Below are 14722 nucleotides of genomic sequence, written 5' to 3'. Positions count from 1 at the left end.
ATCTCAAAGTACCCAGCACAGATTGTGCCATCTTAAACTCTGCTCCGATGTACGCTTGAACTTTAAATCAATGAAACTTTTCTTACAAGTAAGCTCATTTACTTGGAAATATGGCCTATTGATGTTGATGAAACTGCCTTTCCAAACCTCTTTCCAATCTAAAGCACCTTTGGTCTTGAGTCAGCCCCATTGATTTGGTTAACATTCCCCCCACTTACTTATCCAAAAACCACAGCCTTAGGTTAAGGTCTACAATGTGAAGCTGCCTTTACATCAAGTCAAAACCACTACCCATCTAGCTAAGTATTTCCTATACAGGCTTCCCAAGGTCTGGCAAGGCCTCCTGTTTCAGGTCTCTTTCGTTGGCAATGCCAGGAATCCAACCTGGGGCCTTTTCGTGGGTGAGGTGCGTCTTCTGTCACTGAGACCATTTATGCATGGGAAGTTTTGCCTTGGATTCGCTGCTCTCTAGATGCACATTTCCCCCATCCAAATTCTTAAAACTCAACAATAAGCCCTGAGCTGAGTTCTGAGAATTTGGATGGGGGGAAATGTGCTTCTAGAGAGCGGCAAACCCAAGGCTAAAACCTCCCATGCATAAATGGCCTGTGTCTTGGGTGAAAGAAACCCTTCGGATTAAGAGCTGCCTGGCCCAGGGGCTGTGTGTGTGTAAAGTGCCATCAAGTTGCAGCCGACTTATGGCAACCTCTTATGGGGTTTTCAAGCCAAGATACTAACAGAGGTGGTTTGCCAGTGCTTTCCTCTGTATAGCAACCCTGGACTTTCTTGGTGGTCTCCCATCCAAATACTAACCAGGGCGGACCCTGCTTAGCTTCTGAGATCTGAGGAGATCAGGCTAGCCTGGGCCATCCAGGTCCAGTGGCTACAAAGCTGTAAGTGGCAGCTGTCCGTTCAGTCATGTTCCTGCCGTTGACTCGGTTCCTTCTCCACCTGCCCCTCCTGGCCGATAGGGGGAAATGGTGGCACCAAACAGTTTGTTTGGGGTGGGGGCGCACAAGGAAGCTTCTGCACATTGTAAATGACAGCGCCCTAATCTAGCAATAAAGAAAATAATAGCAAAGAGAGCTTGTATGCGCTTACCTGGGAGTAAGGCCCATTGACTACCACAGGGCTTAATTTCGAGTAAACACAGAGGGGCGAGCTGCCCGTTTACTAGGTCTGTGACGCAAGAAGCGAGGAAGCAATCCTAGTCAATGATGCGCCCTCTTGGCGTTGCGCAGGCGCCTCTCCCTCCCACGCCCACCCCACTTCACACCGGGCAGGCGGTTCATCTCAACGTGGTTTCATGTATGAATGTAACCAGATGCTCCAGCAGGGTCCGTCTTAACAGCATTATGGGCCCCTGGGCAAACCAATGTGCTGGGGTCCCTATGACAACCACTCACAGGAATAAAAAGTTTAGTATAGTCTAGACTACTGTGTAGTAGTATTTATTTATGGCAAGTCACTTAACATACACAGATTAGCATAGGGCCCGTATGCTCGTGGGGGGGCCCGGCAAATGCCCATCGGGCCCATGCGTTAAGATGGCCTTGCTCCAGGCTGGGCAACGTCCTGCGTGCTCCATGGCGCTTTGAACATCTGCCCCATAGCAGGGCTTCCTGTATGGAGGTACTCAGCCTTGGAGGCGCCTTTGCTTGCGTGCTGTAAATGGGAAGGTGGGCTGCGGCGCCAGAGATTTTAAAGGAACGGCGGCTTCTGCCTTACCAGATACTGTAAGATCCAGGCTCGAGCAAGTCACTGAAGGAGAGGCCGGCTGGAGGTGGCCGCTTGTTTAGGGGCTTCCTAGCCCCCACGGTTGGCCACCGTGTGAACACACTGCTGGACTTGATGGATCTGATCCAGCGTGGCCTATGTTCTTGTGTTCTGAGCGCCCGAGGCCTCGGAGTCCTTGGAGCCCCTCTCTCAGGGCTCAGGCCACGTGGAAAGGCCACACCGGTCTGGGTCGGCCTAGCTGGCGGGACAGCTCAGCGGGGCCTCCGCCCTTGAGAAAGGCGGCTGTGGCCATTTATGCAGGGGAGGTTTCGCCTTGGATTTGCCGCTCTCCAGATGCACATTTGCCCCATCCAAATTCTCCGAATTCAACAATAAGCCCCATGCACAGTCTTGAGAATTCGGACGGGGCAAATGTGCATCTGGAGAGTGGCAAATCCAAGGCAAAACCTCCCATGAATCCTGGCGATTTGTTGAAGGTCACAAACCGCGACATCCAGCACAGCTTACGTGCGCAGGGCATGCATATTATAGGTAACAATGCTTACCAAGGTAAATAAAGAAGACAGATTGATTAGGAGCCACATGATCGCTGTCAGGGCGGCAGCAGCCCTCTTCGGCGTGCATCGGCAACGAGGCAAATTGGGGGCATCCTCCGCTTTGACCACCCAAGTCGAGAGGAGACTTTTACACTGACACTTCTCCTCCTGGGGGGTGGGGAGAATACAGAAACAAGACCAATTAGATCCCCGGGTAATTCATCTCTTGTGTATGAAATGAACCAGACCACAGGGGGAGAGAGGGCCAGAGCAAGGAGGATATTAAGATAGGGCTTGTTAAATTTGAGCCTCCAGATTGAGTTTGGCAAACCGACCTCGGATAAAGGCTTTGCAGAGGGGTGGGATGGGGGGAGTGGTCCGTAATGTGGAATGAAAAAAAGCCCAAGTCAACAACAGCTTGCTTCGCTTTTAAAGCTCAACCCTGGCCATGTTTACTTTGCAGAATCTATAGGACTGAAATCTATACGACTTCCTTCCGAGATGGGAAAAAGCTGTAAAGTGAAGTGGTGGATTTGCAATCAAATGTTTTTTATATATCAAAGCTGGTGTTGAATACAGGGGTTGTGTTCTATAGTGAGCGCTATAGAATGTTAATGCAAGTTGCAAAACACCATTGATTTAATTCCGTGGGGCTTTCCTGTTGAAACCAAGGGGACTTGAAAGTGCTTAACTGTGGCTTCACGGTGCCCAATGCAATGGCCACAGTCCAAATCACAAGGGAGTCCCATTGAAACCAAGGGACTACGTCTAATCCTGTGCGTGCTTATTGGAAACAAAGCCCCACTGAGCTGAAACTGGAGTTTACTCCTAAGCAAATATGCATATGTGTAGGATTGTAGCCCTAAACACGCTTGTCTCCGCAGTCTGTCCATGGGTGCAATCTGCTTTCTGCTGAATTTAGTGGGAAGACTTTTCATTAAGACATCACGCTCTATGTTTTTGTACTGCACCAGGGATAAGTGCTGCTGGGACTAATAGCAGAAACCAGCTAATACAGGTGTGCACATCATTCTTTCAGAGGCCCTAACTGTACTAAAAAGTACAAGAGTGTAATCCTAAAAGAGTCACACCCTTTTAAAACCCTTGATTTTGGTGGATTTAGAAGGGTGCAACTGATGGAAGACTGCACTGTTAGCCAATTCAGTGGCTGAACTAGGACTGAGAAGCTCCCAAAGGGTCACTTGGAAAGGTCTGGCCAGATCCCCTTCTTCTTGTTCCTTGTTTACCAACATTTACCAACCCACCACAAGACTGCAGCCTTGTCCTGCTGCCCTCTAAGATGTAGAGTTGCTATCATTAACACTAATAGTTGGTGATAACGCTGAGGAAACAATCTATAGGAATGCTTCAGGTTCAAAGCACTTCAAAGGGCGGCACTTGGCCCCTCCCCAGCACTGCTGGAATAGATCGTTATCTGTGGTCCTGGCTGTGAATATAAAGCAGACGGGTGATCGTTGTCCCAAATGAATCCAGATTAAAATGACCTCGTGATGTTAGCGAAGACTGATCAAGATGCAACACAGAGACACACTCACAGGACGGGAGGGGGGATCTGAAAAGGGGCTTCCAGGATCGGGGATTTGGTGGTTTCTATCTGTCGAACAATATTTGAAAGAAGCCAGGGTGTTGGTGATATGCAGAGGGCTGGTGAGTGCACTCCTGTGAGATGCTTGGGGAACATGGAAACACTACTTAGTGGAGTGTACAGAACACTTTTCTCCTGCGACTTCTGAAGCTAGCCCAGTCATCCTCTTGTGTCGCGGCATGTTAGTTATTGCCTTCTCTCATGGCGGTTTTATTCATTAGATCAAGCAAGGGCACTTGCTCAACATTAATTCTATGGTTTAAAAAAGTGAACATTTCCCACTCTTCCAAAGTATGTTTATGTACTGATTGAGGATTCTGGCCCACATTTAGTGACTAAGACCCGAAACTTGAGAGAGGGGGTTAATCCAAATTAGCACACTCCGAATACAAGGCTTGGGGATGTGCCCCAGGAGCTCTAAACATTTCTTCTCCTTGCCACGATGCATTCATCCTCACTCTGTGTCGTTCAGGTAGACCTAACTTGCTAATTTAATTGCCTATCTAGGCTGCAGAGTAAATTCCCTGGGCTGATCCCCTGGGGACCCCAGAAGGTGAAATTGAGCGGGCAGCAATTTTAAAATTATTTATCAGCAGCATGAATGAACGGTTAGAGTTGCATCAGGTTGGGAATGAGAACCAATGGAAAGCAAGGGATTAGATCAGAATAAACGGGGTTTGGATCGCGGCTGCAGCTCTACAGTCCTGAAATCAAAGAAGTCGATTGCTAGCGGAGCGTTTATATACCCGCCACCCGCAAAGAGTTGCAGCGAGGCTGCCCTTGGAACAGGGCAATGTAGCCCTGCGGCTCCGACAGCGGCCAGCGTCTGTTTCCCCGCAGGGATCTAATCGAAGCCCCACGCGGAGCGACTTCGCTGTCTTCGTGGATTCCCAGCCCCCTTTTCCGTGCCACCGGAACCCTTCTCTTGGGGCAGCGCTTGTAATTCAGAAGCTCGCTCACCCACACACACACCCCGCTGCTGGGGATCCGCCTCTTTGCAGGGCTCACACGTGCATTGCAGAAGAACTAGACGGCTCTGTAACACGGTCGGCTAAAAAGGGGAGGGTTAAAAATTAAATTATTATGAGCATATTATAATTTTTCTTTTTTAATTATTATAAAAAATAAAAAATTATATATATAAAAAGGGGAGGGTTAGAAGCCCTTTCGGCCAGCTCCCGCCCTGCTCCCCAATATTACATTTCTCATAAGATGTGCAGAAGGCGCGCGTGAACTGGGGTGGTTGGGTGGGAGGCTCTGGTTCCCCTCCGACCCTCCAGGCACGGCTGCCGCAGCTAATCACCCCCCCCCCCCAAGAGGTTGCACAGATTTGAATGGAAACGTTCTCCGCTGTCTCCCTATTGGCTCGCAGTAATCGACGCGGCCTCCTATTGGGTAGCGTGAAGGGGAGAGCCCTCCTTTAGGAATGTACTATGGCTTGTCCGGCATCTTCCTCTCCCCGGGAGAGGGCCCGGGCGGCTCCCTTCGCCGCCTCTTAAGGCTTCGGTCTCCTCGGCCTGCTTGCTGTAGTCGCCTCTCTGCACTCAGCAAAGGGGCGGCGGCGGCGCTCGACTCCGACCAGGGGGAAAGGCCCGGCTCCCTCGCCCAATCCAGAGCCAGCCAGCCGGTCACGTGAAACCCGCCGCCCGCCTCCGCGACCTTCCCCTTTTTCTCTGAATGTGCGGTCTCTCTCTCTCTCTCTCTCTCTCTCTCTCCCCCGCCTTCAATCAAAACACACCCGCGTTTTTCTTAAAGTGACCCTCCCCCCATTTCACTATCTCGATCAATGTCGAGCTCTTGCTACTTGGGGGGTGAGGGCGAAAACTGGGAAGAGAGAAGGGGGAAGGGGGGGAAAAAAACAGCCAACGAGAGGTGGAGGGTAGGCGGAGGGACGCACACGCGCGGGCGGCAAAACGACCTTGCGCTCTTTCAACAGGCATTATTGTTTTCCCGGACTAAATTTTGCATCGGAAGGCGGGGGGATTCGGAGAAAAGCGGATAAAATTGCACGTGCGCAATTTCAGTCTTTGAAGCACACTAACTAATCTCATGCATATGTTCATACGTAAGGTTATGCATTATTTTATTCAGTGGTGATTGCTCCCCAGGTGAGTGTTCTTAGGGCAGCCCTGGTTTCTGAGACGCAAAATGGAAAGCCCGTCCTTGAGCCTTACACGTATGGCCATAGAGGTATTACCACTGTACTAGTTAATGCATTCTCCCATTCACAGAGGTCACGCTGCAAGCTTTGATGAAGTATGTGCCACACACAAATCGTGGCTAATTCTAAAGACACGGACATAAACAGCACGGCTGCAAAATCTGGAAAAAGAAAGGTCTAGCATTTAAAAGTATCCGCCAGCTGCACTTTTTGCTCTTGTTCATGTTTGTTAGGTTGGAATTCCTTTAGGGTTTAAGAAAGCAACTTGGCTATTTCGGGTTTTCAATCTGTTATTTCAAGTATTAAGGTTTCATTGTGGTCTTTTCTTAACGCAACTGGTTGTTTTCTTGTAAAGGCTTCTCTTTGGTTCAAAGAGAGAGAGGGAAATCTGGCTCTGTGCACCGCAGTATCCACCACCCTGTCATTATCTGTGCAAGCCTGGGAATTCAGCTCGGACCTCCCAGGATTCGTTGCAGCTTGAGGCCAAAGTGCCTCCAAAAGGATTTGCTTTTAAGGGCTTCGGGATTCTTTTCTCTTTCTCTCTCTTTCCTTTAAAAGAAAAATAAATAAATATATGTGCTAGCAAGTCGATGGCAAGGCAATTCTGTGCGTATGTTTGTTTTAAAAGCCTCTCCTTCCCTCTCACGCTTTCTCCCCTCTGCTAAAAGCGTTCTTGAAAAGAAGAAAAAAAGAAAGGAGGGGTGGAGGGGGGAGAGAGAGAAGCATTCCTTAATGGAAGTATTGCATGCAAAGAAGGCTGGATCTCTTTAAGGCTCCCCTGAAGTTGGAGATGCACACACAAGGGTTGCCTGCCTGGGTGGTCTCTCTACTTTGGTGAGCTGTTGCTAAGCAGCTAATAATAGTCATGTTTGCTGAGTAATTTCTGCCCTCCTCGAGCCAATCGCAGCCCAGAAACCCAAGCCATCTGACAGCCCAGGGGCGGGATTTCAGCTCTTCCCCCCCCCTCTCTCTCCTCTCTCCCTTTCACCCCTCCTCCTTCCCTTTATCCAAATGGAGAGAGTTCCTCCTCCCCCCCCTCCTCCTCCAGCTCATCTATTGAAGCGAGGGAGCTGCTGCTCGCTGCTGCAGACACGCCGAGGAAGAAAGAGCGAGAGGCGCACGCACCGAGGAGGGAGCCCGCAGAGCCCTTGGAGACACCTCCGCGCCCAGACAGGATGGTACAGCGCGCCCAGACGGAGCAGCAGCAGCAGCAGCAGCAGCACTGAGATCCCGGCTCTCTTTGCAGCCCTCCTGCGCTTCGCTTCGCGAGGAAAGGGACCCGGGGGGAGTCTGGCTTTGCTTCCAGCGGAGTCTGGAGAGCGACTCAAGCCGGGGGAGGAGAGGCGGCGGCGGCGGCGGCGGGGGGGAAGGCGAGCCTGCTGAGCTTCCCCGGCCCCGCTCACGCACGCACACTGGATGCGGGCAGCGGCCGCGGCAAAGACCTCCGGATCCTCGCGAAATGTTGCAATGGGAGGCTCAGGGTCTGACTCGCCGGGAGCAGCTACAGCAGCAGCAGCAGCCAACGCGGTGTGAAGAAGCGGTCTGCCAGCAGCAGCAGCAGCAGCAGCAGCAGCAGAGAGTCGCCCCCCAGCCAGCCGTCCCCCGGTCCCCCTGGATCGCCCCAAAGCAGCAGCCCCAGCGCGCTGGGGGGAACCACAGAGCCCCCCGCCTCTGGGTCGCCAAAACAACAGCCCCGGCTGTGCGGCGGCAACATGGCCTCAGCTGTTAGTGCCTCCGAGCCGGAGAGCGGCGGCGGCGGCGGCGGCTGCAGAGAGCCAGATCGGCCGGGCAGAAGCGGCGGCAGGAGGCGGAGAAGGACCGGCGGGGACAGACGCATCGCGCCGCCGGACCTGGAGTATCTGCAGCGCCCCAGCTACTGCGACGCAGGCTTCGCCTTGGAGCAGATAGCCAAGGTGCCTTTCGAGCTCGCCTCTCCTCGCCTCGCCTCGCCGGGGTTTCTTTTCCTCCTAGGCAGAGTGTATTGGGGAGGGGGGGAGGGAGGGAGGGAGGGGGAGAGGTGGCGGCGGCGGAGAGGGCAGGATCGCCAGGACACTGCTGGGAGAGAAAGTGAGGCATGTGTGTGGATGTCCGCGGCTCTGCAGCGGTGTCCAGGCAGCCCGCCTTCCTTCCTGTCCCGGAGCCACTTTCCTTGCTCTGCCTCGCTGCGCCTGTGCTTTGCGTTTCTCTCATTAAACGGACCCGTGATGGCTTCGCTTTTTTCTTTTTCTTTTTTTTTTGGCTTTGTTTTAATTCTCCCCGTCCCCGGTAGGCCCAGCTCCTGTAAAAGTCTTTTGAAAAACCGAGATCTCGAATGCTTCGTGCATCCGGACCCCCCGCCCCCAAACACACACACACACACACTCACGCCTCAAGCCCCACCGCAGCCTCGGCTCCCCGTGAGCGCCCTGCCTTGCCAAGCCAACGTTGCAACTCCCGCTGCAGAGAGGAGAGAGAAAGTTGTAAACAAATTGCTACCTTCAGCCTCCCCTGGCTCTGGTCAAGGGCGAACATCCCTTCCGGTCCCTTTTTTGCCCCCAGGAAAGTATCGAGTCTGGGGGAAAGAGTTACATTTGCTGCGAGAGAAAAACGTTCAAAGTAAACATCCTCGCTTTTCTTCAGTGATCGTTTCATTTCAGTGAGTACAGGAGGTTTTTTTTCTTTTTTTAAGGCTTTAGGGAGAAGCTCGAAATCCATGTGGCTGCCCTCTTCCGTTCACAAATATTGCCGTAACTTTTTAGATGGCTGCTCTGCTTCCTAATTCCGATCACACCTCTCCAAACCCTATGGAAATGAATAAGTTTTAAGCATATGATGTGAATTGTGCTGCTGACCACGTGGGGCCCTACATTTACAAGCAAGTTGGGGGGGGGCTTCAGAGAAGGAGGCAGGAGGCAAAGATGACAACCGCTTGTGATTAAGTAGTTTCTTCTCTCATTCAGTTCCCCCCCCCCCATATTGCTCGACATGCTGGGTTGATATTGGTGTGTTTGACTTAGATTTTGGAGCGTGTCTTTCCTGTTAAGGTTATTTTGCGAATGGAATCAATAGGGATGGTTGCATAAGGAGAAGTCAGTGGCTAGGCTGCTTCGATAAGGGAGCATGCACTGTCTGTCTGATTTATCCAGAACTCCAGCTGTGATGTAATCCAGCAGCCTGCCTTGATTTATGAATAGGAGGAGAAAAAAAACCCCACGACGTGTTCCACTGTGCATGTGAGCGGCTCAGAGGGTGTGTGGGGACTGACTGACGCAGGGTGCAGACGTCCCTTCCTGGTACCCAGGTCTGTCACCATACTGTCACTGTTGTGATGCTTCTGGATCATTATTCTGTGGGTGCGTTTGTGCTTTCATTTGGGATCGTTTGCCCAAAAGCCTGCCCCGCGCACTAGTCACAGAGCCTTGATTTGTCACCCATTCCTTGCTTTTCAGGGCAAGGCTACTGGAAGAAAAGCACCGCTGTGGCTACGAGCAAAGTTTCAGAGACTGTTGTTTAATCTGGGCTGTTACATTCAGAAAAACTGCGGGAAATTTTTGGTGGTTGGCCTTCTGATATTCGGGGCTTTTGCTGTGGGATTAAGAGCGGCTAATCTCGAAACCAATGTGGAGGAGCTCTGGGTAGAAGGTAAGATTTGATCCCAATCCTTATTGCTTTTGGGGGGGGGTGATAATGTTCTCCTTTTTTTAAAAAAAGGGCCCCCTCTCACCAAGGAGAAATGGTTGGTTTTTCTGCAGCATTGGCCGGAGGCCAGGTGGAATATACTGAGAGGGCTGTAATCCATTCCGGAGGGCTATGTTGTGTGAGGTGCAATTGGAGGGGGAAGAGGAGGGCTACGGTGTGGGGTGGAGAGAAGGGTGCCTTGCTGTGGTGGACTTGTTTTGTGGGGCACGCAGTCGGTCTCTGTCTCTTTCTCTGCCTGTGTGTCCTGCGAGAAGCTCCTGGTGTCAGGGCAGGGGGTTAGTTGGGAGTTGACTGTTTCTTTCCTCTCAAGTGCATGAAAGGAAAGTCTGTCTGGAAAGTAGCCCACCCCCTCCGCCATTTTGTGTGTGTGTGTGTGTGTGTGTCCCTAGCAGCAGCAGGATCAGGAGGAATGTGATCAGCACAGCTCGGTAGGGCTGTGCTTGTGTGTGGTCCTGTTTTTTTGGACAGCTTTCAGCTTTGAGGGGGAAAAATTGTCTCAAGGTAAAAAAAAGGGAAATGTGAAGCCCAGGCTGGAACGCATGTTGGAATGTTTGCAAAGCAGATTACTGGTCTCCCTGGGTGGGGGCTTTGTTAATGGGGGTGTTTTATTTTTTTAAGGCAAAAGTTGATTTTTAAAACAAGAGGAATAGGAGGGTTTTGATTTCTAACAAATCAATCTTCTGATTGTGCCTTGTAGTTTTAATGAGCAGGGAAGAAATGTTGGCTGCTTCACCTTAGGAACAAACTAGTTATCTAAAATTTACATTTATCTGTATTTGCTAAGTGGAGGTGGGGGAGAGTTTTTTCAGTGACTATGTGTTTCTGGATTCTGTGTTTGATGTGAATGGACATGTTTTGGGATATAGTACATCTTCACATGCAGTTTGAGAAGTATGTCCCACTGATTTACACCAAAGTAAATGTGCAGCCGTACTTGGTCTCCTCCTTCCAGTGAAGTGGCATACTGGGGTTAATTAATGCTAACACTAGTCATAACAACGACGTTAGTCTGTATTTATTACAGCTATTTACAAATAAGTTTGGATCATAAGTGACAACATGGATGGCTCCATCCCCTGTATTTGTGTGCAGTAAGCCGTGTTGCATGACAAGAATCCCACCCTGTCCCACCCCAGTCCAATGAAGAAGCTGCCCTTACTTCATGAGGGGTGAAGACCGTGAGAGCTAGAGCGTACTTTGATGGATTAGGATGATAAAAGCCATGCTGGCCTTAATAGGAACAACACATAAGAATTTTTAAAGAGGGATTATCTTTGATACAGAGAGAACCTTGATATGTGTGTGTGTGCCATCATTTTTAATTATCTATAGTGTCTAGTTAACGTAGGCCATCTCCAAATGATAATGAATGCAGGAATTAGATGTGGGTTTCCCAAAGTGCAATGGCTGACACACAGGGTGGGAAAGGACACAAAGGGTTAGGAAGATTTTGTAATTGTTTAGGTATCCTATAGCAACCGCAAGCCTGCCAGTATGAATGGCAGGTATTGGTTGAAGTCGAGGGGTCATCTGTTTGGTGTTTAATGGTGTGTATTGCATGATATCTAAAAGCATCTTAAGGACACAACCTTCAGTGGGGATGTGGAGGATTATCAATGTGTAAAATTGGGAACTGTAATATGAAGAGGACTAGTATCCAGATAGTGCTATGGCCCTGCAGCCAATGTAGTCTATTGCCAAGAAGCTGATTAACATATTACAATTAGAACCAGTTTTTAGAAATGTACTCTATGCTTTTTATTTGGGTTCCTTCAGTGGAGCCTATAAAATCAGTTCATTCAGTTCTGAGTTGACAGTAGGCTGGTTACCCTCTTAACCACATACTAACATTCTGTTTCCAGCTTTTTAAGACTGTCGTCCTGCACCCAAGTGCATGTGACATCCAGTTGACTGCAGTTGGGTTTACAAGTGGTACAAGCGGATTTAGGTCCGAAGTCTTATCTTGGCTGACCTGATAATCCATCCTCCAAGATTGGTGATCCTATCACCACCTACTTTTCCTGACATTTTTATTCCAACAATCTTCTGATTATTGCAGTGACAATTCATCTGTAACTGAATGCATAGTATAATATGGAGCTCTTGGGAAAAGAAAAATATGGCTTACTAAATAACTGCTTGGTGTGTTGCTACTGTGATGACTTTTCATGTCACTACACTATTACTGTATGGAGGAAAGATGCCCACTTTTTTCTGATGTCAGAGTTAGATGAAGTTCTCTGGATTTTTGTTTTCTAGGTTATCTCCCCTAACACCCTTGCAATGCTGTCCTAAGCAAAGTTATACTTAAGACCATTGTTTTCAATTAGAAGGGTGTAACTCTTCTTAGGATTGCAATGTTGGCCATTGTAACCTGTCCAATTTCATATTTATACAGTTCATTACATCTTTATATGATACTTAATGTAATAATTGTAAGAAGCCCATGTGTTTCTAGATTACATTGGGAAAGAAGAGCAGTGGTGTAATTAAAACAAGCAGGCACTCTTTAAGTTGGTTCCCATTTCTTTTAGTTTACTGGTCCATGGGCCACAAAATCAGATCAGGTTATACTGTGTGTTTGAACAGAGTACAGAATATAATATAAATAGTCTGGCTATGAAAAGTCTTGCTACACAATTAAACTAGATAAGTAACTGTTGAATATTCAACTGTACAGAGTGAAGACTTGAGTGGGAGACTCTGGTTTGGAAATGATGGCTCTTTCGGCATAGATGCACTAGAAATGATAACATCCATACTTGCTTCCAGATCTCCGCATTGACACATTAGCCATGGGAACATCTTCAGCGTAAGCCTCCCTCAGATGAATGGAAACCCTTCTGCAATTCCCATTCTTTTCATAAGAACATATGTTGGAGGTGTTCTCAGCGGATTGTGTCTGTAGTCTACATTACCATGTAATAGCCTTTCTGTATTAAGACAAAAAGAAGGATTTTTTTTTTGCTAAAAATGCCTAATGAAGTTATTTTACCAAGGACATTACAACATAACTAGGCTAAAGATGAATACTGAGGATCACTTGGGTTGGTTCTATGTGATACAGAAATGCTGCCTTATAGTATTGGTCCCTCTAGCTTACTATTGTCTACAATGACTAGCAGCAGTTTTTCAGGATCCTGGGCAGAGAAAGGTCTTTCCCAAAACCTGCCGTCTGAGATACTTTTGATTGGGGATGTGAGGATGAACTACAATGGCTTCATAGTCCCTTGCCAAGTTAGTTGTGCTGCGGTTTCTTGTGGTTGTAGTGCACCACAGAAAGAGGGAGACTCTCTTCTTCCCTTGTAGTGAGATGCCTGAACTCCAGGTAGGAATGATTCTTGGAGTTGTTTCCATAGGACTATGATGATACTCTATAAATTCCTAATTATTGGGAAAGTAGGGGTTCTAGTAGGCATGATAATGGGAGTATGGAATCAGGAAGTTGTGCTTCTTTGAGTTAATTGAAGGATATGCAATATGATGTTATATACACATGGTTGTGCGACTGTCATGCCCAAAGGTCGGCTAGCTCTGCTTAAGTCTATAGGACTGTTACAGAGTTAAGTCTGCAGTTACTACTAGCTATGCAGGCTAGTAGGCTAAAGTCCACTTCATCCTTTCCTGTCTTTGAGGCTTCTCAACAAGTCCTATCACCCTAGCTTCTTATCCCATCACTGTCCCTTGTAACCACTGGGTTAGCTCCTGAGGAGCAGGTGACATCTATCAAAAGCCAGCTTTGACCCTGGGGCTACCAGTTGCTGACTTTTACACTTAGAAGACTGTAGCAAAGAGAGAATATTGAGGAGCCATTATCTCCCCCCTTTTTTTTCTTTCTTGCTCAAGAATTTGAATACGTCAAACAGTATTAGCCAAATAAGGTGAATACTTCAAGTGACTTAAAATAGTTGTTCATGATTGTTACAATAAAGACACTTTTATTTTTGTTGTTAAAGCTTTTTGAAAATTATTGCCTCTCAAGAAATTGTCAGTATTTATATTAGAACCCAGTCTGTTTTATGTAACGTCTGGTGGAATACTAGAGAACGGTGTCAGAAGATACTACACTCTTAAATATTGTTGCAAGTGAACTATAAACTTACAAAATCCCAACTCAACCTTCATTGTGAGAGTAAAGTTTGAATGAATTTTAAGATCATCCAGACTCCAAAGTGAATGATTAGCAGTGTATGTTTAAAGCTATTAGAGTTGAAATATTTACACAAGGCCTGTAAAAACCCACCTGGAAGTCAAGTTCTCAGAAGAAGGAGGAGGAAAATCAGACAAAAAAGATGCAGTCCTTCAAATCTTCCTTATAATGTTATTTTTCTTCTTTCTAACTTGTGCCAATACACTTTGACTTCTGTAAACCTATTGGTACCGAGTGGCTTTCCCCTGAATAACTTCTTGGCAGTTAGCAGCATCTTGGAGGGAACAGGCATCACATTTGTTTTTATATATTTTTTCCAACAAAATTCTGGCTCTTAAAGCTGCCACTCAAAATATTTTACTTTCTCCCCCCCCCCCCGCCCCCGTATGCTCCAAGGTCACTAAACTTGGTGTGGTTGTCGCACTTTCTAACCTCATAATCCAATGTTTCAAGGAAGTTAAATTGTTTCACTGGCCATATCTCTATGTGCTTTAATTAAATTTTCTTTCAAAATTTTAATCTTAGAAAGATTAATGCATGTATTGTCCATTTTAGACTTTGTGTTAGAGAGCTCCAAATGTCAAATACAGAAGGTCCTGCAATATCTGATCAATAGTTCATCTATTCAAGCATTGTGTTTCCCAGGATATCTAACCTGTTGCCCCAGAAGGCTCATAAGCAGGAAGACAGAGGGCTAAGTGTCTATTCCTAGTTGCTTCTCCCAGTAATTGGCATTCAGAAGTATATTGCCTCTGAACAGGGAGGCTCCAGTTAGTTATCCTATTGCTGGATCTATACATTTGCTGTGTCTTTTTTAAAAAGCCACCTATGGTGGTGTAGTGGTTAATGTGTCA

At 47.9% G+C, this 14722-nt stretch overlaps 1 protein-coding gene across 1 annotated transcript in view; it reads left to right on the top strand.

The window, feature by feature from the left end:
• The first annotated feature begins 7737 nt into the window (after nt 1–7737).
• The window catches only part of PTCH1 (patched 1), an 89167-nt gene continuing 82182 nt past the window's right edge, over nt 7738–14722 (top strand). Inside the window, exons 1-2 of the mRNA XM_056847996.1 lie at nt 7738–7953; nt 9469–9661. Coding sequence (XP_056703974.1) covers nt 7753–7953; nt 9469–9661 — 394 coding nt within the window. The 5' untranslated portion in view covers nt 7738–7752. The remainder of the gene's footprint in view (nt 7954–9468; nt 9662–14722) is intronic.

This window comes from Euleptes europaea, chromosome 4 (genome assembly GCF_029931775.1).
Source record: "Euleptes europaea isolate rEulEur1 chromosome 4, rEulEur1.hap1, whole genome shotgun sequence".
Lineage (NCBI taxonomy): Eukaryota > Metazoa > Chordata > Lepidosauria > Squamata > Sphaerodactylidae > Euleptes > Euleptes europaea.
This window is presented reverse-complemented; position numbering and strand designations above follow the sequence as displayed.